Source organism: Mya arenaria, chromosome 6 (genome assembly GCF_026914265.1).
Source record: "Mya arenaria isolate MELC-2E11 chromosome 6, ASM2691426v1".
Lineage (NCBI taxonomy): Eukaryota > Metazoa > Mollusca > Bivalvia > Myida > Myidae > Mya > Mya arenaria.
The window spans coordinates 28,723,346-28,745,087 of record NC_069127.1 but is presented as its reverse complement, the minus strand read 5'-3'; the positions used below and the strand labels follow the sequence as shown (position 1 = coordinate 28,745,087).

Here is a 21,742-nt window from a genome sequence, read left to right as displayed (position 1 = left end):
TAGTTTGGCGTGAAATATTTGTCTTGGCGAAATGATAGTATTTTAATACAGTAGTGGCCAGTCTTGCACGAGGATTTCGTGCTATATTGGTATATTAGCGTGTAGAGTCATTTTACCAGGCGACTTCACTCAGTTCACTTCGTAACCTAAATTTCTAGTTTTGAAGGTCGTGCAGCCATGGAAGAAAATAACATTTTATCTAATTTAGAAAACATTATTACAAATAAATTGGATGCTTTTGAAAAGCGTATTTCGGACAGGCAACACGTTTCTCAAGCTCAGCTTTCTTCGATACAAGAGAATCTCGCCCAGCACGAGTCTTTTTATTTCCGGCGGAAGGGAAATGCAACAGCATAAGGTCAACGCGAAAGTTCTTGGCAAATTGAAAGAAGCTGAGGGCTATCTCCAGGACTCCTTGAGTAACCAGTCTGCGGAACCCGTGACCGAGGCGCACAGGAAAAAATCAGAGGGTATGGATATTTTATCTCCTAGACAAAAATGATTAAGCTTGCGGATTCCTCTGATAGTGGATGGAAAGTTGTCCAAGAGTATGATGCTCACCCTCTTGCAGAAGACTCGGATGACGAGAAGAAAATCTACAGGGCCCAGATGAAAGCGGACCGGAAGTGGCGTCAAGAGCGGCAGTCAAGTGGTCGGCATTTCGCGCCGTATCACGGAGTTCCTTCATCGGACAACGTCGACGTGATGAGCCGGACAACTTCTACGATACCTGTGGTCGGTGGCGGTAGTATGCAGACGAGGCGTCCGGGCCTCTGCTTCCGGTGCGGGCGTTCGGGACATAGGCGGGCGGAATGTAAGATTGTGTTGCCTGACGTGGGTGCACCATTACAAAAAGAAAATAAGATAAGTAGATCTTTGCTGATTTCTGTTATATTAAATTTCAGAGAGAAGTAAATTCAGTTGATTCACCGGTTGGTAGGTAAAATATTTGCTATGCACATTGGAAGGAAGCGATAGATTTCTAAATCTGTCTTTTTAAATAATAACAAATCAGCATTAGACAATGCATCGTTCGTGACCAGTGAAATCGAAACACTATTGAAAAAAGGTTGTTTATTTGAGGTAAGCGAATTTCCTTTTGTGATAAATCCGTTGACAGTTGCATTTGGCAAGAAAGGTAACCCACGGTTAGTGCTAGATTGTCGCCATATAAACCCAGAGCTTTTCAAGAATAATGTTGTTTTGAAGATCAGTCAGTTGCTAAAGGAATGTTCTTTAAGGGAGATTACTTGTTTGCATTTGATATTCGCAGTGCTTTTCACCATATCATGATTTTTCATGAACATAGAACTATTCTAGGATTCTGTTGCAACGGAAAATACTACGTCTATAACGTGCTTGCTTACGGGATATCAACTGCAGGATTCATATTTACTAAAGTACTGAGAGTTCTGATAACAAAATGGAGAAGTTAAGGCCATAAAATTGTTTTATTTCTTGATGACGATCTAGGTGGTGCAACAACTTACGAGGATTGAGTTTCTGCATCAAACTTCTTTCATAGAGATCTAGGAAGTTTTGGCTTTTTGATTGCGGAGGACAAATGTTATTGGGAGCCGTTTCAGTCTATTACGTGGCTTGGTTACGTTTGGAACACGTTAGAAGGTACGTTTGTTGTAAGCATTGAGCGTGTTGAGAGCATGCTGGATCTTTTGAGTGATTTGATTGGAAAAATCGCAAGTGGCAAGACAACTTTTCCAGTACGATTAATCGCACGTCTTATTGGTCAGTTGATATCAATGCAAAGTGCTGTTGGGCCTCTTGTGCGTCTAAGGTCAAGGTCACTGTATCAATGTGTGCTAAGTCGTGCTAGTTGGAACGCTCCTGTCATGGTGAGTAGTGTGGCTTTTGACGAAATGTTGTTTTGGCAGTCAAATATAAAGAGATTAAATTGTGGCAAGTAAGAGCCCGATAACACGATCGAGGTGCCTGTTGTAAGCGATCAAGCAGTCGTCTTTTGTGACGCCAGTGGAGCTGGGTTTGGTGGTTATATTGAAGGCATTGACGACAGCGTCGTGGTAGGTTGTTGGTCTGAAACTGAGAGTGGTTTAAGCTCGACTTGGAGAGAGCTTGAGGCTGTATATAGAGTTTTACATAGCTCAGTTGGCTGCCTGGAAGGGCATGAGATCATTGTTAATTCAGACAATAAAAATGTGCCTAGCATTTTGAAGGTTGGCAGTAAAAAGCCTTATTTGCATGATATTGCCTTGAATATTGACAATGCATGTAACACGCACAAAATTACTCGTCCCAAAGTGGGTACCTCGGGAAAACAATACTGAAGCTGATTTTCTGAGTACGTGTACGGATAGTGATGACTGGTCTATTACGCAATTTGTTTTTAATGACTTAGAACGTGTATGGGGACCGCATACATGTGATCGTTTTGCATGCAGCTACAATGCTAAATGTGCCAATTTTAATTCAAAGTACTGGTGTCCGGGTACTACGTCTGTTGACACTTTCAGTGTACAATGGTCGGGAGAGAAACACAGGCTAGTTCCTCCACCGAGATTGATCAATAATGGATTAGGCGAAAAGGCCGTTTTTGTACATAATTGTTATGATTTTCAGCATGGTCGTCTCACAAAGCGGGGACGCGGAAGGAATGGGATTTTTGACGGCAGGCCGCTTAAATGTTGATTTGTAGCTTTGAGATTGATGTAGCTCATGTATGTTTATGTTTTGCAGGACTAAACCAGAGAGAGGGTATCCAGAATGAGTTAAGCACCAGTGGATTGGATGGTGACGTATTCGGTGATCTGTCGGACAAGTTGGCGAACTTTTTGGCGGGTTCAAAGAGTGACAATACGAACATCAAGTATATGAGTTATTTTGATAAGTGGAAGCATTTCATTACATCAAATGGAGATAACGCAATTCCAGCTTCACCAATTTACATTGCCTTATATTTGACTGAATTAATCGACAAACGCATTTCTAGTTCTGTGATAAGTGCAACTGTGTACAGCATTAAATGGGCACATTCACTCAGGATTTAACCGGATCCTATTGCTAATTAATTTGTGACAAACCTGCTCGATACTGCAAAAAGAACTCTTTAAAAACCGACACAACGCAAGGATCCCATTTTAACTGACACGTTAATAAGTTTGTGTAACAATTATTCTAGCACTATAGATGTTTACATTCTACGTGATTTATGTATGATTATTGTAGCGTTTAATGGATTTTTGCGTTTTGATGAATTGATTCATTTGCATTGTTACGATATAAAGTTTTACGATGATTATTTCACGATAGCTATCAGGGGAAGCAAGACTGACCAGTATCGCAGGGGTGATAAAGTAGATATTGCTATGGGTTCTACAGCGGCTTGCCCATACACTTTGTTACAAAGGTATTTTAGCGCAGCAAATTTGTCTAGTCTGGAAAATAGTTTTCTTTTTCGGCCCTTCAATAGATCGAAAGATAAATGCAAACTTATTTCAAAGAGTAAGCCACTAAGTTACACGAGAACTCGGGAGTGTCTTTTGGCTCGATTGAGAGAAGTGGTTGGGGATTCGAACATAGGTTTGCACTTTTTGCGTGCAGATGGCGTCACGTGCGCGGCGAATGCCGGTGTTTATGATCGTTGTTGGAAACGTCTTGGTCGCTGGATGAGCGAAAATAGTAAGGACAGATATGTATGTGACTCCGTGGAGAGGAGGTAGCATGTGTCTAAAGCTTTGTAGTTTTTTAAAGGTTACTTTAAGAGTAATGATTCGAAATTCGTCATTTGTTTTTGCAAAACATATCTTTTTGATAAGCTATTCTTTTCATCTCATTTTTTCAAGCCCGCTCTTTTTGTATTCTTAACAACTCGTCTGGTATTGCATATTTGTGTTGTTGTTTTTATGGTAAAAACGAAGTATAGCAAAGACTATTCATTTCACGCGTTTCGTTAGTATAGCGTGAACTATTTGTCTTGGCGAAATGATAGTATTTTAATACAGTAGTGGCCAGTCTTGCACGAGGATTTCGTGCTATATTGGTATATTAGCGTGTAGAGTTATTTTACCAGTCGACTTTACTCAGTTCACTTCGTAACCTAAATTTTCACTTCAATATTTTTAGTGATTTTGTTTCACTGTTTTATATCCATATTTGAAACCAGACAAATGAATGAGGTTCGACATTCATACGTTGTGGATCGGCACTTGGCAAACGAACACAGGTTTCCAGAGTTAACCGTCTCTGGTTTTGCCTGGCCGGTCGGTTGCACTGCATCGGACTTTATTAGCCAGTGAATTTCATTCTGTTGTGCTCTACAAAAATACATGTACTCGTTTTTTACTAACTTAACCTGGCTGCACTTCATCATCTAAAAAACAACTCGTCTGGTATTGCACATTTGTGCTGTTGTTTTTATGGTAAAACGAAGTATAGCAAAGACTCTATCTAGAGTGTTTACCAAGGTTTCCAAACATTTGACTTTGAGTAATAGATTTTGACCGTACATGACCTATAATCTAATAGAACCTAGATTGTGTACAGAAGGACTTTGTAACGGTGTGTCATTAACATTGTAAAACCTAGCATCTAGGGTGTTTACGAGGTTATTTTTTATAAGAGCTTATGGCCAAAGTTATCACTGAACGTCACCTATAATTAAAGCAGACCTAAATTGAATACAACTTAAAAAACCTAACACTTTGCCAACCAATTTAACGCCCTTCTTTCTAGGGTGTCCTGTGTATGCTCTAAAAATCAGCTTCAGGCATATTTTATACAATAGCAAACACACATTTTTTTTTATGAAGGCCCAGACGATAATGGCGTAGAGCTTCGATGGTACATTGTATATAATTATCTTTATACTCCGCAAAATGGTCATACGACATCGCGTTTAAATATCAATAATACAAAACAAACATTTTTAATCACAAGTGTTATACATAAAATAAAGTAATAAAACACGCTCAAAATGCACCAATTCGGACCAATACTTGATAACATTTTCGTGGCGAGTACCCCAGTACCTCCATGCCAACACTTTAAACCAATAAAATACGGTTCTGAGGTAATGGCGCAAGTCAAAATGTTACGCCCCTAAGTTACGCTCCTCTACCGTCAGATCCTGGAATCGCACCAGTATACCACTCAATCAATGGTACATTATAGCGAAGGACACACTAACTGGCAGATGTAAATAGAAAATTGAAATAGAAAACAACAAATCGTTGTTTTTTATTCTGCTACGCGTCGATATTGTTGTATGTTATTATTAACAATATTTATTTAAATATATCGACACTGCCTTGTAAATAGACTATTAAACCAATTTTAGATCAAAGAACGAGTTCAGATATGTTTGCAACATAGTGTTTAATGTATGAAAACAACCTGAATATGGCGGCACCAACGTGTGTATCTTGTGTTGTTTTTTAAATAGACGCACACCTAGCGGTTCTAGTTTTGAACTGTGCATACAGCATGTGTTAATATAATTATATGATATATGTTCGGATAAATTGACAAACACTTGCTTTGTTAACAACATATGCAACTTATTGCACCTCAAACATGAAAACCAGTCGTGCATGAATATTAAGTATAACAGGTATGAATTAATATGATTCAATAGAAATGATCACAAAATATGATAATAGCAAATGCAACGAAAAATATCGCGCTTTACACATGAAAACCAGTCAAGCGTGAATAGTTAGTTGAATAGGTATGGTTAGAAATTATTCAATAGAAATGATAACTGGAGAGCTGAGGTGGAGCTAGACATTGGTCAGTAAAACGATACTATAGTAGAAGAGTAATTCAAAATCTGGTGTTTTTATAAATGTAAAAAATGAAGTAGATTAAATAAAACAAGCACAGTAAAAAAAACAAATAGTTGATTCAAAATATACGTGTACATTTCATGTGACATACGGTTTGTCGCTAAAACGCGTTGCAATCAAAACATTATACAGGACACATATACGCCTTTAATCCACCGATTAATGCATAAGTCAGACTTGCCAATTTGGACAAGCTTTATTAGTCAGTAAAAAACCTTAATAGTTAAACTCATTTTAAACCAGTGGGATGGTAGTATTTGTTTTATAATAGTCCTCTTTTAAATTCCGTCTTTGACCGACGTCACAAATACGCACCGTACTTCTTGGTTGAATTGCTTTTATATAGACCGTTCACATTGAATTTTAAACTTATATGGCAGTGTTGTAAGCAGTACGCAAGTTATTCGTCAGAGCACGGTTCTGCTTACCTTAATTCACAATATCATAAAATTACAAAATGGAAATAACTTCCTTTGTAAAGAGCGACCGACATGCAATCTCCTGTCTAAAACGATTTGTAAGCCAATCAAGCGGCTGGATTTCACCTTTTTAATTATTCATGAGTACGAGATGTTTACAGCTGATTTATCAAGGGTATCATATAATATAAATGGTATTGTGTTTGGAATACAGATATTTACACTTTATGTTAAATGTGTGTGACCTGCCCCCCCCCCCCAAAAAAAAAATAAAATAAAAATAAATAAATAATAATAAATAAAATAATAATAATATTAATGAATAAATAAAAAAAAATCGTCCTTGTTTACTTTTTATGTCTGCATCGGACACCTTTTCGGACAAGAAATTGTTGAAATCTTCCAGTCATCCGTGCTAACATGTTGCAATTCTATGCAAATCAAGCATCAATTATAACATAGTATAAATGGTATTGTGTTTGGAATACAAATATTTACACTAGAAATTTAATGGGTGAAGCGCATGTCGGTGGTGAGAGAGGGACGCACGTCAAAAGGCTGCGCACAAAAATTACGCCAACTCTAACGTAAAATTAGTGGTCCAACACGGATATATAATTTAACTCCGCCCCGCAATGATAGCACAAACTCTTAATCCAACTTTCATAACAAGACTAACACGTATAAAGATTCTTTTGAATTTGCACAAAGCTTTCTAGCCCGTGGACATGTTGACATAAGTTTGAGTGAACATGGTCATTTTTGGTCCACCCTGCCAACACATTGATTAATTTGTATTGAGTCGGCCACCGAGCAACATATCCAGGTTGCAGGTATGTTATTTATTTATGCCAAACTGTTTCTATTAATTTTGTATTTTTTTCTAGCGATTGCTGTTGTTGAACATATCGTTCAGATCCTGGGATCAAACTCAAATGCACTGCTAAACAGTTAAATATCAGAGGACATAAGTATATTCGTGCAAGCTATATAAGGAAATCTCTTGGCGGTTCAATATATTTTTGTAAAACATAGTTCTCTTATGGAAAAGGTGGTAAGAATAATCATATTATGTGGATTTGTTGGCAAACCAATATGGACCGTCCGAAATCTTCACCCTGGGACACATACGTTAAACAGGATACTTTAACCAGGATAGTCAACGCATCATTCAGATTTAGATTAATCCGTTGATAACGTGCAATGGGGCACCATTCATCACCGGGTACTACTCGTATCGAAACAGCGTAACACCTATGGTCAAGGACTTGTTATGGCAAAAAAATAATAACAAAAAAGCAACATTTAGAAACAACCCCATTTTAATAAAAAAGTAAACACCCGTTCTTCAGTAGAAATACCGGACTATGTCACTCCAGCGGAATGCCATGTTATAATAAAACATTAAGCCTATATTGAACGCCGAACCAATAACGGAAAAACAAAAAAAAATATTACAAAAAACAGCTGCCTGTGTTGTGATCTGGGAACCAGTCATATTATTCATTTATGATAACCAGTCTAATAGAAGCTGATGTAGGGAACCAGCTAGCAGGAAACAGATAGACTTTGACTGACCACGACTGAGACCTGACGGACTTATTACTTCTTGACGATCATCTTATATCCATCATCATCCGATACATAGATTCGACGCTAGTGCTCATCTTTATCAGGTATGTTCGTATGGATATTAGTTATTATGTCGGGATCACAATAATGGCGCTGCGACTTAAACTGGTACATTTTACCTGCGTTTAAATTGTTGCCAAAAAGTCTCAATTTTGTGGTTGGCAGCCATCTTGAAAAATTGTGTTTCAAGATTTTCAAATCATTATATTGTAATTATTTCTCAATGACATGTTGAGAATACATTGGATGTATGTTATATTTATGAATTGCAATTGATTTGGACCAACTTTTGATATTTTGGTCCGTTATTTCAGGATTTAATATTCTGAATCTGATACTTTCACTTTCACTTTGAAATTTATCGGAACAGGCTTCCGTTTTATTTTCAATTGTAATATTGCAATAACTGTTCAGTGTAATGCTGAGATTACATTGAATCATTGAATTGTGTATAACATGCAATTGAAATAGACCAATTATTGGCCTTTTTGTATCATAATTTGAAATTTTGAAATTAGCCGGGAGATTTTCCGTTGAATATTTCTATTTCATCTATTTTGTTTGCACTAAAAATTGTTTACTGACATATTTTTTATGCATGTCTTGTAGAATTAGTGCGTATTTCATGCATATTACATTCCGACGTTAACCGGAAGTGACGTTTCATTGACCGGAAGTGGCGTGTTCATCGCCATAAGTTGGGGAATATTCAGCTCTCCTATACCTGAGGGCACCAGTTGCTGACTTTTGAAGGTGAAGTAAGTTAAAGTTAAACTAAACATCACATCCAAATTGTTGGATATTGGATGTCTGACAAATTAGAAATAATTGTCGGTGAATACTACTATGTTAAAGAATCCAACTATTGGATATAATAATTTTCACTAAATACTACTGTGTCAAAACAACGACAACAAGTGTCTGATATAGTAATTGTCACCTATTAACTAGGGTGTACTACTCTGTGTCAAAGAATCCAACTATTGGATATATAACAATTGTCACTTAATTCTAATGTGTAAAAACAACAACAACAAGTGTCGGATATAATAATTGTCTATCTATAAGTTTCCAAAGTGTTTGGAAGAGCTATTCTAAATTATTGATAATTTTGTGATATAAATATAGATTAAAGATTGAATTACCAAAAACTTGGTATATGTATTCTGTAGACAAATATTGCAAGCTGGGGAGAAAGAGTTTTACAGAGTGCTAGTTATTTATACCAATTATTTGGTAATAGTCATAATGGATGAATATACTAAATTGACAGTTTAACCATAAAAGAAAAATTTTCAAGAAGAAGTGGATTGTTCCTAATTTCTTAGGAAACACATAGGTATTTTGAAATTGTGATTTTATAACAATGATAAATATAAGTAGTCAAACTGAATTAGGTTGTATTCTTTGAGAAAATAAAATCATAAAAAGGGTGTTAACTTGTGCAATCATTAATTATTTCCAATATTTTGGAAAATATTAATAAAAACTAATAAAGGTACTATATCTGCTTCTGGGAATAAGAATTTATTCCAAGAAATTGGATTTTCACCTTAAAAACAGCATTTGATTTAAGTTTGCTATCCGTTACAAGCATATCTATAATAAAGTTTCCAAGTAATTTGGAAAGTAATGAGATGAAATGAAAATAGCCAAAGGTTTAAATACAACTAAGAGTTTTAGGATAAGGTTTAAATTGGTGAAAAGGGGGAGATGTTTAGGGTTGTATTAAATTAGAGAACTATGAATGAAACAATTGAAAAAGTAAGGGAGGCAGAAAAGTTCAAAGCCACAAAGTTCTAATAATTAAACTATAGGAAACGCATAAAGGGACTCATGGCATATTCAGTTCCTCTTGTTGGTACATTACCACTAGTGTATCCACCAATGCAACCAACATGTGCGTACCAATTCCATCTACCATTTCAACCACCCAATCCATATCCAATGGGTTCATTTCCGACTATGATGCCGCCTTGGATGTATCCATATCCCATGAATTCATACATGATGCACCCACAAATACAACAAGGTCTGGGAATAAATGGCATGTGCCCAGGTTACATGGGTTATCAGCCAGGGTACCAATGTGTACCAAATGCTGGTTTCATGAATGGGGTTAGGAATAATGAACCTAATAATTTGAGCAGTGTACATGAGCAAATACCTCAAAGTAAAATTCAGAACCCGATTTCGGGTACGTTAAGGGATAGTGGAGAAAGTATTGGGGTAATGAATTATGAACCTAATAACTTGAGCAGTGTTCATGGGGAAATACTTCAGAGTAAAATTCAGAACCCGATTTCGGGTATGTTAAGGGGTAGTGGAGAAAGTACTTGTATAAGTGATGCTCAGGGTAGATTGGACGATTTAGATAGAGGGCCCCACTTTGACAATTTAGGTAGTTCTGGAGATAGAGAAAGTAACTCCCGACCAACAAATGGCAATGTCCGGGAAAGAAGGTCCCAATTTAATGATTTGGGTAGTTCTGGGGCTGTAGAGAGTGACTCTCGACCCACATATGGTAATGTTCGGGGAAGAAGGTCCCAGATTGATGATTTGGTTAGTTCTGGGGCTAGAGGAAGTGACTCCCAAATAACAAAAGGTAATATCTGGGAAAGAGGGTCCCAATGTGATGAATTGGGTAGATTAGGAGCTGGTGAAAGTAAATTCCGACTTTCGGAGAGAAATGGTCTGGACACAAAGTCCACGGGAGACAAACTATCACATCAGTTTAGGTACAAGGAAATAACCCAAGACCAAACATGTGATGAACGTGCCATAAGAGAGAGGCCAGCTACTGTGGCACAAGTAATGGACAAATTGACTTGCTTGTGCCGAGGGTCTAAACCCATAAAGAAGGTGTCAGCAGAGAAAAGCGTAGCTGCGGTCGCTCAAATGTCCCAAAGTAAGATGCTTGAACTCTCAAACATATCCAGACATATTGGACTAGATTATTGGAACTGGGAGAGAGTAAAATCAAAGGTACTGATGTTACACTCAATTCCAGCAAGTAAGCGATGTTTTCAATATGCACGAATGGGGCATTTCCAATCAGATTGTCCTGAACATCATCAGGTTAGGGTTAAAATAAAGTTGCAAGGAAAGCTTATGGCGTGAAAGCTAGAAAGAGTAGTTGGTAGTAGTTTTTATCTCAAGTGCAATATCGATATTTCATGAATACAACACAACAGTTCAGTTCAATGTTTTATCAACAGTATATGTTTTAATAACAATGTCCAACAAATAAACACATACAGTATACCAATTCAAGAGAAACACTATCAACAGTACATGTTTTCTCAACACTAAATGTCCAACAAATAAAAGCAGATACACCACTTCTAGAGCAACACCTTATTCAAAACATTCACCCATAATAAATGTCTAAATTAATAAAAAGGGGGAGAACTGTAAAGAATAACATTAAACAAATCAAAGCACTGAAAGCACTTATAATAAGTTCAAGATTACCAAGCATGATATAAAGAATCATGATAAATTATTATACAGAAAGTTTATTATAAATGAACTTATATAACTAGAATTTATATTGCTGCAGACGCTATTGATAACGCTATATGATTAAAAGCGAAGTGTATTGAGTTGCAATTAGGTGTTCAGAATTATTTAAAATAAAAACCTGAAGACGTTATAATTGTTATATGACTTCATCACAAACAGAGATTAAATGTAGGATACACTGTGATAAATGTAAGGATATGTTTTTATGAGCGCTGTGTGAATGATAGAGGAGAGGAGTGGGTGACTTTGAGTATGTATGATTGTACGGCTTGCGAGAAGGAGAATAAGGGCATCTCAGGATAATGGAATTTGATTTAACTTTACAGGATGACAGATTCCGAGTCTTTGGAAGGGAGCCCAAAAAGGTCATGGAAAGAAACAGAACGGATAATTCCAATTAATCCCGATGATATTGTACGGGAAATGGAAACCTTATGTTCTCGCAAAGTACAGATGCCATCTGCCAAATTATTGATCTTTCAATTAGGTTTGGTCAAGGACCAAGAAAAGATTCAATAGGATTGTTACAGAACAATGTCAGATTGCACAGAGTCGTAGAAATTTTAAGTTCATCCGTGAGGCCAAACGCTATGCAGATAATATTCTAACGACCGAATGTTTAAAATCATTGGAATCAATTTGGGGAAAGAGTAACCAACCTATTAAAAAGGGAAACTCCTGTTTATCAACAGACACGGGTAATGACGTTTTTTCTAGTAGGGATATTCGCTTTTTGGGAAATACTGTTAAAAGTGAACCGGTGGACTCTTTCAGTGTTCACTCTATTGTTACCCCAGATGAAGTTATCCCAAATCTGTTGGGTGATGAAGATGATATGGCAAATGACTCACTATTGAATTTAGAACCCAAAGACTTGGGTGGAACTCATACAACTGAATCAATTTCAAATGACTCACTTTTGGATTTAGAACCCAAAGACCTGGGTGGAATGCATACAACTGAATCAAGTTTAGATTTGGAACCCAATCTGTTGGGCGGTGACGAAAGAGTGGAAACTGAAATTAATACATCTGTTCCCATTTTGGATCTGGAACCCCAATTTTTGGGTGAAGAGGAGATGGTGGAAACTGAAATTAAAGACTCTATTGACATCTCGTCTAGTCAAATTAATGAGACAATACTACCTGTGAAATTAGAATCCAATATATTGGATGAAGCTATGGAGGTTGACATGAATAACAATATAAACTCAAACTCAAATGTAATAGTAATCTCAGATGATGAAACCAGTCAAGATCCACAACTTCTAAGAGATAGGACATTAAGACAGAGAGGACCCAATACTTCAGTTCCAAACAAAGGGTCAAAGGTGCGTATCAATGACCAATCGTGTCCACTGTCTTGTGGGGCTTTCAGAAATCTTCGTCAACACGTTGAGTATCATCATCTTCCAAAACAATTTCATCAAAAGAACATGAACAATTCCCAAATGCATAATTTTAGGCTTGAAAGTTTGTTTTGGCTCGCGGAGAAAATTGTTAGCAAACGTAGTATTGTCAAACTCTATCATTATTGTCAAAAAACAATTTGGATTTCCAGGAATGTTCCTATTACAGATGAAGTGAAGGAGTGGTTGGAATTATGGAAAGAACTTGAAAATTGGGATTGTCCCAAACATTTCCAGTTTAACCCAATTAATTCTTGGGCACTGGTTGGACATTGGAGGATCCTTTTAGAACTTATCCAAACTCTGTCAGTTGAAGATAGGCATCAATTTCGTAGAAACATGCCAGACACTCTGGAAGTTACTCTAACTGAAGGAAAAAGAACAGTGCATTCTACAAACACAGACGACGCTGCAGTCCAACTTTCTACTCGTTCGTCTACAGTACAACCAATTTCTATAAACACTTCAATGGCACCGGTTCAACAAGTCAGTTCAGTGCCAACAAATTCTGAAGCCATGGACAACAATTTTTCTGTTCAACAAGAGATTCCAGTGCCAACCAAACCTAAAGCCATGGATAGTCATTTCCATTTAGACCGCTCACTGTTCAAACTAAATTTAAACAAGTTCAGCTCTACCCAAGATTTGATAAATGTGTCTGTGGGTTCAATTCCAAGAAATGAAGTGGAAGTAGTAGGTGGAATAGCCAATTTTTGCGATCCCAAACACTTTTTGGGAGATTATACACATCTTGGGCATGGTTTTTCAGCCTCGGTAGGAATACATCCACGGAACGTTTCATCCATTGACAGTTTACCGTCAATTCTTTGTAAGTTAGATCAACAATTAAAACTTGCCAATGTTGTGGCTTTGGGTGAAGTAGGATTGGATCATACGGAACCAGAGGAGAAGTGGGAGAACCAAGAGAAGGTGTTGGTAGAAGTTTTAAGTTTGGTCTCAATCCGGACTCCCGTGATTCTACATATAAGAGATCAAAGGGACAAAGAACCTGGAGAATTATACCGAAGATGTTTAAATCTCATCAAAACTAGTGGGAACACTGCCAGAAATCAACCTTTTCATTTACATTGCTTTACTGGTACAACTGAGACCATGAGAAGTTGGCTGTCTGAATTTCCCAATACTTATTTTGGGTTTACTGGAATGGTCTGGTTCTTTGACAATTATCAGCAAGCAGCACTGCAGAAAGTACCACAGAATCGGTTATTAATTGAAACGGATTCTCCATATCTGAAAATGTCAAAAGCTGCAAGTATGAACAATCCCAAATTCATTGGGGATGTAGCTGCTGAAATAGCCAAATGTCGGAACTCGACCGTAAAAGACATATGTAGCATGACTATGGAAAATACCAGACGTTTATACAAATTATAAACGACAAGGAGATTGGAAGACAAATAAGCCATAACTCAGATTCGTTAAATAACATTCAATTTCTTTGTACTATAACCCAATGGTTGGGTCAAACTTTTATATTTTATTTGCATATAGCTCAATATGTGTATGGGCAGTTATGCATGGTAATTAGTAATCAATATTATGTGATAACCCAATGGCTGGGTAATTTTCAAGTGAGTAATACTCAGTTGACATTCATTTATTTATATATATATGTAGATATTTGTAAATATCAAACATTTTAGTTAATGGGGTATCATCCAATGGTTGGGTGTTTTTAAGTGATCTTTTTAATGAGAATTTGGGAAGTTTTCACAAATAATAATTTCCCAATTGGTTGGGTATATTTTAGCTTTGTCAAATTGACATAAGGCTTATTTACTATTTTCATATATCTAGATAGATAATGAAACATCTTAAAAAATAGAAGGGGGAGGTGTGTTGTGATCTGGGAACCAGTCATATTATTCATTTATGATAACCAGTCTAATAGAAGCTGATGTAGGGAACCAGCTAGCAGGAAACAGATAGACTTTGACTGACCACGACTGAGACCTGACGGACTTATTACTTCTTGACGATCATCTTATATCCATCATCATCCGATACATAGATTCGACGCTAGTGCTCATCTTTATCAGGTATGTTCGTATGGATATTAGTTATTATGTCGGGATCACAATACCTGCGTCGAGCCATACTTGACAGAAACATATTCACTACCTCGGACTTTACAAGACGGAAATAGCTTCCTGCCTCGGACCAAACAAGACGGAAACAGCTTCCTGTCTCGGACCATACAAGACGGAAACAGCTTCCTGTCTCGGATTATACAAGATGGAAAAAGCTTCCTGTCTCGGACCATACAAGACGGAAACAGCTTCCTGTTTCGGACCATACAAGACGGAAACAGCTTCCTGTCTCGGACCATACAAGACGGAAACAGTTTCCTGCCTCGGACCATTCAAGACGGTAACAACCTCATGCCTCGGACCATACAAGACTTGAACTCCTTTCCTACAGACCTGGTAAAGATAGCCATTGTAGGCGGATCCAGCTAAGCAAACAAAGCCTAAGCAGCACAGATGTGTGTGTGTGTGTGTGTGCGTGCGTGTGCGTGTGTGTGCGCGTGCGCGTGCGTGTGCGTGTGTGTTTATTCTAACTGCAAATATGCCACTTATTAAGGCTTTTGATTTTAACCGATTTAATGACGTCACTTGCCTGTAATCTTATGGCCTAGGCAGTAACGATATAAAGTAAAGGTTTTCAGAATCTGATTTTTTCAGACGCTTAGGTCAGTTGGGGTTTAATAGATTTTGTCTTCAGTTTATGAATTGTTATAATGTTAAACTGATAAATTTTAATTGCCTCGCTGTAGTAAGTAATTACCCCCGACCGCTTGTCGGGACGTAATTTTAATTTTACGTAGCTTCTCTCTCTCTTTCTCTCTCTCTCTCTCTCTCTCTCTCTCTCTCTCTCTCTGCTATATGATATATGATATAATCTGTTTTTGGAAAAATAGTTAATTAAACGATTCGATGTTTCAGTATGAACTCTACCGGAAGTGTCCCTCATGCAACCAGAAGTGATGCCCTTGCCATCTGAAGTGATGTTCCATCAACAATTCCTCCTCCCGTTCCAGTGAAGTACTCCTTTACCCTCTCCCTTCGCGCCATGTGACTTGGGTAACAAAAGCAGTAAAAGATGAGTTCTTTTACCCAACTTCTATGTAATTGAAATTGTTTGAAACCTACCAAACTATTTCACGTTTTCAGTTAAAGATGCAGTATCTTCGTGTTAACCTATGGTTGGGCCCATGGCGTATTGACCATATTGCTATATAGATGCAACTCACGAGGTATCTATGTGTTTATTTCACGGGCCAGAGTCTGATATCAAATACAAAACATTTATTGTGAGGACCCCAAAACTTAGGGATGGACCCAGCGAGTGTTTTCAATATCAATTTATGGACCCACTCATGGTTACTCTTATCTGTATTTCAGGGGCCACCCTCATGTGTTAAATACGTATTTATTCGTAAGACCAGTCCCGAAATGACGTGCTATTTAGTTGGATTCTTTCTATCAGATATTATCAACTTTAGAGTGAAATAGAATAACATGATTTGGTTTCATGTTTTAGTTCCCTCATGCAACTGGAAGTGATTGTCCCTTTCCACCTGAAGTGATGTTCCACCGACAGACCTCCTCTCGAACAGTCTTCGCGCCAGCTGACGTTGATAGCGACATAAGCAAAAGATAAGTTTTATTGTGCTCACTGATGTTTTAAGAAATCGTTTGAAACCAAAGTGTTTTTACAACTTTTAAGAAATGCTAAAATTTAAACAGTTAACGGTTAAAAAAACATTCGGTCTGTTTTGCATTTAAAGATTTGGCAAAAGTTAAACAAACTATTAGAAGTTAAGCAACTATATAAGGATTATAGGTTCTGTTCATTATGTTTCAATTCTCTTGGGAAGGGGGGGGGGGGTACATAAAAAAGTAACACAATAAATATTTTTTTCGATATACACGAAAACCGAAAAAAGCATTTCTGTTGGTTTTCGAAATCTTACAGTGAAAATGCTAAAAGGTGCCAGCATCTTTCCCAAGGTTTCTTTAACCAAACATGGGTAGCAGAAATATATTTTTTCGTTTTCGTGTATGTTAATATTTATATAAATTACATATATCGATAGGAGGTTTCGTTTCTGTGGGATTTTCATCTATAAGGGATTGATTTCATTCTAAACAGTCCGACGATTTATCTAATTTTAAGTGAAAATCCATTAAGAAATTATTTCAAGAACTTGACATTAATTGTTCAATTAAATACTTTTAATATCTCTTGGGATCCACTCACAACTGGTTACTATAATCCTTTTAAGGGCCATTTTCATGAATTCCCGAAATGACTTGCTATTAAGAATGCTTCATTATTATATATTATCAACTTCATATTGAAATATAATTACATTAATAAGTTCACCTGAAGTGATGTTCCATCGACAGGACCTCTTCTCGGACAGTCTTCGCGCCAGCTGACGTTGGTAACAACATGATCAAATATTAGTTGCATTGTGCTCACTTATGTGGTAAAGATGTTGTTTGAAGACCTCCAGTCTGTTTCGCATTTTAAGATATGGCAAAAGTTAAACAATTAACGGTAAAGCAAATACAAGAATCATTTAAAGAATAAAAAAGTAATAACAAACAGTCCAGCTCCAAACGATTGTTTTCATTTTATAAGTAATTCTATATAGAATTTTCTGAACATGCATCTCTGTTTATAAGTTCAAACATCAAGAAAACCACACACACTTCAATTTGTTTAAGGTAGAAGTACTTAATTAAAAGAACAATGTTTTAATTCTCTCGGGGTTTTCATCAAAAAGTATAACTCAATTAATCTTTTTCGAAATACACGAAAATCAAAAGAGCATTTCTGTTGGTTTTAGAAATCTTACAGTGAAAATGCTAAAAGGTGCCAGCATCTTTCCCAAGATTTCTTTAACCAAACATGGGTAGCAGAAACACTTTTTCATTTTCGTGTATATTAATATTTATATAAATTGCACATAACAGTAGGAGGTTCCCTTTGTGTTATTTAATATCATTATCTAAAATGGGGTTAATTTAAACTAACAGTAGGACATTGTATCACATTTGAGTGAAAAGCCGTATAAGAAAATGTTTCAAGAATTTTCAAGTGATTGTTCAATTAAGATATTTTTATAATGTTTGAATGATCTTTTTTTCTTCGACCAACTTACCGTCCGTTATTCTTATCTTTGAAAGGGCCAACCTTATATGTCCGGAATAACTTGGTATTAAATTTACTTCATAATTGTATATTATCAGCTTTATATTGAAACAGAATTATATGAATTAGTTCGATGTTTTAGCGTCTACTGTACTAGAAGAAACTCCTCATGCAGTCAGCCGGAAGTGATGTCCTTGCCACCTGAAGTGATGTTCCATCAACGAGTCCCCCTCCCGTTCCATTGATGCACTCCTTTACCCTCTCCCTGCGCGCCAGGTGACTTGGGTAACAAAAGCAGTAAAAGATGAGTTTCTTTTTACCCCACTTCTATGTAATTGAAATTGTTTGAAACCTACCAAACTATTTCACGTTTTCAGTTAAAGATGCAGTATCTTCGTGTTTACCTATGGTTGGGCCTATGGCGTATTGACCATATTGCTATATAGATGCAACTCACGAGGTATCTATGTGTTTATTTCACGGGCCAGAGTCTGATATCAAATACAAAATATTTATTGTGAGGACCCCAAAACTTAGGGATGGACCCAGCGAGTGTTTTCAATATTAATGTATGGACCCACTCATGGTTACTCTTATCTGTATTTCAGGGGCCACCCTCATGTGTTAAATACGTATTTATTCGTAAGACCAGTCCCCAAATGACGTGTTATTTAGTTGGATTCTTTCTATCATATATTATCAACTTTAGAGTGAAATAGAATAACATGATTTGGTTTCATGTTTTAGTTCCCTCATGCAACTGGAAGTGATTGTCCCTTTCCACCTGAAGTGATGTTCCACCGACAGACCTCCTCTCGAACAGTCTTCACGCCAGCTGACGTTGATAGCGACATAAGCAAGAGATAAGTTTTATTGTGCTCACTGATGTTTTAAGAAATCGTTTGAAACCAAAGTGTTTTTACAACTTTTAAGAAATGCTAAAATTTAAACAGTTAACGGTTAAAAAACATTCGGTCTGTTTTGCATTTAAAGATTTGGCAAAAGTTAAACAAACTATTAGAAGTTAAGCAACTATATAAGGATTATAGGTTCTGTTCATTATGTTTCAATTCTCTTGGGAAGGGGGGGGGGGGTACATAAAAAAGTAACACAATAAATATTTTTTTCGAAATACACGAAAACCGAAAAAAGCATTTCTGTTGGTTTTAGAAATCTTACAGTGAAAATGCTAAAAGGTGCCAGCATCTTTCCCAAGGTTTCTTTAACCAAACATGGGTAGCAGAAATATATTTTTTCGTTTTCGTGTATGTTAATATTTATATAAATTGCATATATCAATAGGAGGTTTCGTTTCTGTGGGATTTTCATCTAAAAGGGATTGATTTCATTCTAAACAGTCCGACGATTTATCTAATTTTAAGTGAAAATCCATTAAGAAATTATTTCAAGAACTTGATATTAATTGTTCAATTAAATACTTTTAATAATGTTCGAAAAATATAATTCTCTTGGGGTCCACTCACAACTGGTTACTATAATCCTTTTAAGGGCCATTTTCATGAATTCCCGAAATGACTTGCTATTAAGAATGCTTCATTATTATATATTATCAGCTTCATATTGAAATAGAATTACATTAATAAGTTCACCTGAAGTGATGTTCCATCGACAGGACCTCTTCTCGGACAGTCTTCGCGCCAGCTGACGTTGGTAACAACATGATCAAATATTAGTTGCATTGTGCTCACTTATGTGGTAAAGATGTTGTTTGAAGGCCTCAAGTCTGATTCGCATTTTAAGATATGACAAAAGTTAAACAATTAACGGTAAAGCAAATACAAGAATCATTTAAAGAATAAAAAGTAATAACAAACAGTCCAGCTCCAAACGATTGTTTTCATTTTATAAGTAAGTTTGTATATAATTTTCTTAACATGCATCTCTGTTTATAAGTTCAAACATCAAAAAACCACACACACTTCAATTTGTTTAAGGCAGAAGTACTTAATTAAAAGAACAATGTTTTAATTCTCTCGGGGTTCTCATCAAAAAGTATAACTCAATTAATCTTTTTCGAAATACACGAAAATCAAAAGAGCATTTCTGTTGGTTTTAGAAATCTTACAGTGAAAATGCTAAAAGGTGCCAGCATCTTTCCCAAGATTTCTTTAACCATACATGGGTAGCAGAAACACTTTTTTCATTTTCGTGTATATTAATATTTATATAAATTGCACATAACAGTAGGAGGTTTCCTTTGTGTTATTTAATATCATTATCTTAAATGGGGTTAATTTAAGCTAACAGTAGGACATTGTATCAATTTTGAGTGAAAAGACATTTAAGAAAATGTTTCAAGTAATTGTTAAATTAAGATAGTTTTATAATGTTTGAATGATATTTTTTTCTTCGGACCAACTTACCGTTCGTTATTCTTATCTTTTAAAGGGCCATGTCCGGAATAACTTGGTATTAAGTTTACTTCATAATTGTATATTATCAGCTTTATATTGAAACAGAATTATATGAAATAGTTCGATGTTTTAGCGTTTACTGTACTAGAAGAGACTCCTCATACAGCCACCCGGAAGTGATGCCCTTGCCACCTGAAGTGATGTTCCATCAACGATTCCTCCTCCCGTTCCAGTGACGGACTCCTACACCCTCTCCCTTCGCGCCAGGTGACTTGGGTCACAAAAGCAGTAAAAGATGAGTTACTTTTACCCCACTTCTGTGTAATTGAAATTGTTTGAAACCTACCAAACTATTTCACGTTTTCAGTTATAGATGCAGTATCTTCGTGTTTACCTATGGTTGGGCCTATGGCGTATTGACCATATTGCTATATAGATGCAACTCACGAGGTATCTTTGTATTTATTTCACGGGCCAGAGTCTGATATCAAATACAAATATTTATTGTGAGGACCCCAAAACTTAGGGATGGACCCAGCGAGTGTTTTCAATATTAATTTATGGACCCACTCATGGTTACTCTTATCTGTATTTCAGGGGCCACCCTCATGTGTTAAATACGTATTTGTTCGTAAGACCAGACCCGAATCGACGTGTTATTTAGTTGGTTTCTTTCTATTATATATTATCATTTTTATATTGAAAAAGAATTACATGAGTTTCTTGAATGTTTCAGCTTTCATTGCACCGGAAGTGACCCATCATGCAACCGGAAGTGATGTCCTTGCCACCTGAAGTGATGTTCTATCAACGATTTCCCCTCCCGTTCCAGTGATGGACTCCTTTACCCTCTCCCTTCGCGCCAGGTGACTTGGGTAACAAAAGCAGTAAAAGATGAGTTTCTTTTTACCCCACTTCTATGTAATTGAAATTGTTTGAAACCTACCAATTTTTTTCACGTTTTTAGTTATAGATGCAGTATCTTCGTGTTTACCTATGGTTGGGCCTATGGCGTATATACCATATTGCTATATAGATGCAACTCACGAGGTATATTTGTATTTATTTCACGGGCCAGAGCCTGATATCAAATACAAAATATTTATTGTGAGGACCCCAAAACTTAGGGATGGACCCAGCGAGTGTTTTCAATATTAATTTATTGACCCACTCATGGTTACTCTTATCTGTATTTCAGGGGCCACCCTCATGTGTTAAATACGTATTTATTCGTAAGAACAGTCCCAAATTGACGTGTTAATTAGTTGGTTTCTTTCTATTATATATTATCAGCTTTATATTGAAATAGAATTACATGAAATTCTTGAATGTTTCAGCTTTAACTGCACCGGAAGTGACCCATCATGCAACCGGAAGTGA

At 36.5% G+C, this 21,742-nt stretch overlaps 1 protein-coding gene and 1 long non-coding RNA gene across 4 annotated transcripts; both read left to right on the top strand.

Annotated features, from left to right (window-relative positions):
• The first annotated feature begins 885 nt into the window (after positions 1 to 885).
• LOC128236457 (uncharacterized) lies at positions 886 to 3,274 on the top strand. The gene is made up of 2 exons (XR_008261363.1): positions 886 to 1,626; positions 2,713 to 3,274. It is a non-coding gene; the product is annotated as an uncharacterized LOC128236457 (long non-coding RNA).
• A 4,445-nt stretch (positions 3,275 to 7,719) lies between these two features.
• LOC128238949 (uncharacterized) lies at positions 7,720 to 11,899 on the top strand. Of its 3 annotated transcripts, none has more exons than XR_008261800.1 (3): positions 7,720 to 7,914; positions 8,480 to 8,623; positions 11,722 to 11,899. XR_008261800.1 is itself a non-coding variant. In XM_052955292.1 (2 exons), the coding sequence occupies exons 1-2, from the start codon at positions 10,181 to 10,183 to the stop codon at positions 11,794 to 11,796; spliced, it is 750 nt and encodes a 249-aa protein (XP_052811252.1). In that variant the 5' UTR covers positions 10,154 to 10,180; the 3' UTR covers positions 11,797 to 11,899. The 3 variants fall into 3 exon arrangements, 1 of the variants encoding a protein (XP_052811252.1); XR_008261799.1 differs by having other exon boundaries at positions 8,480 to 8,628; XM_052955292.1 differs by lacking the exons at positions 7,720 to 7,914; positions 8,480 to 8,623 and adding an exon at positions 10,154 to 10,855.
• Positions 11,900 to 21,742: the final 9,843 nt, after the last annotated feature.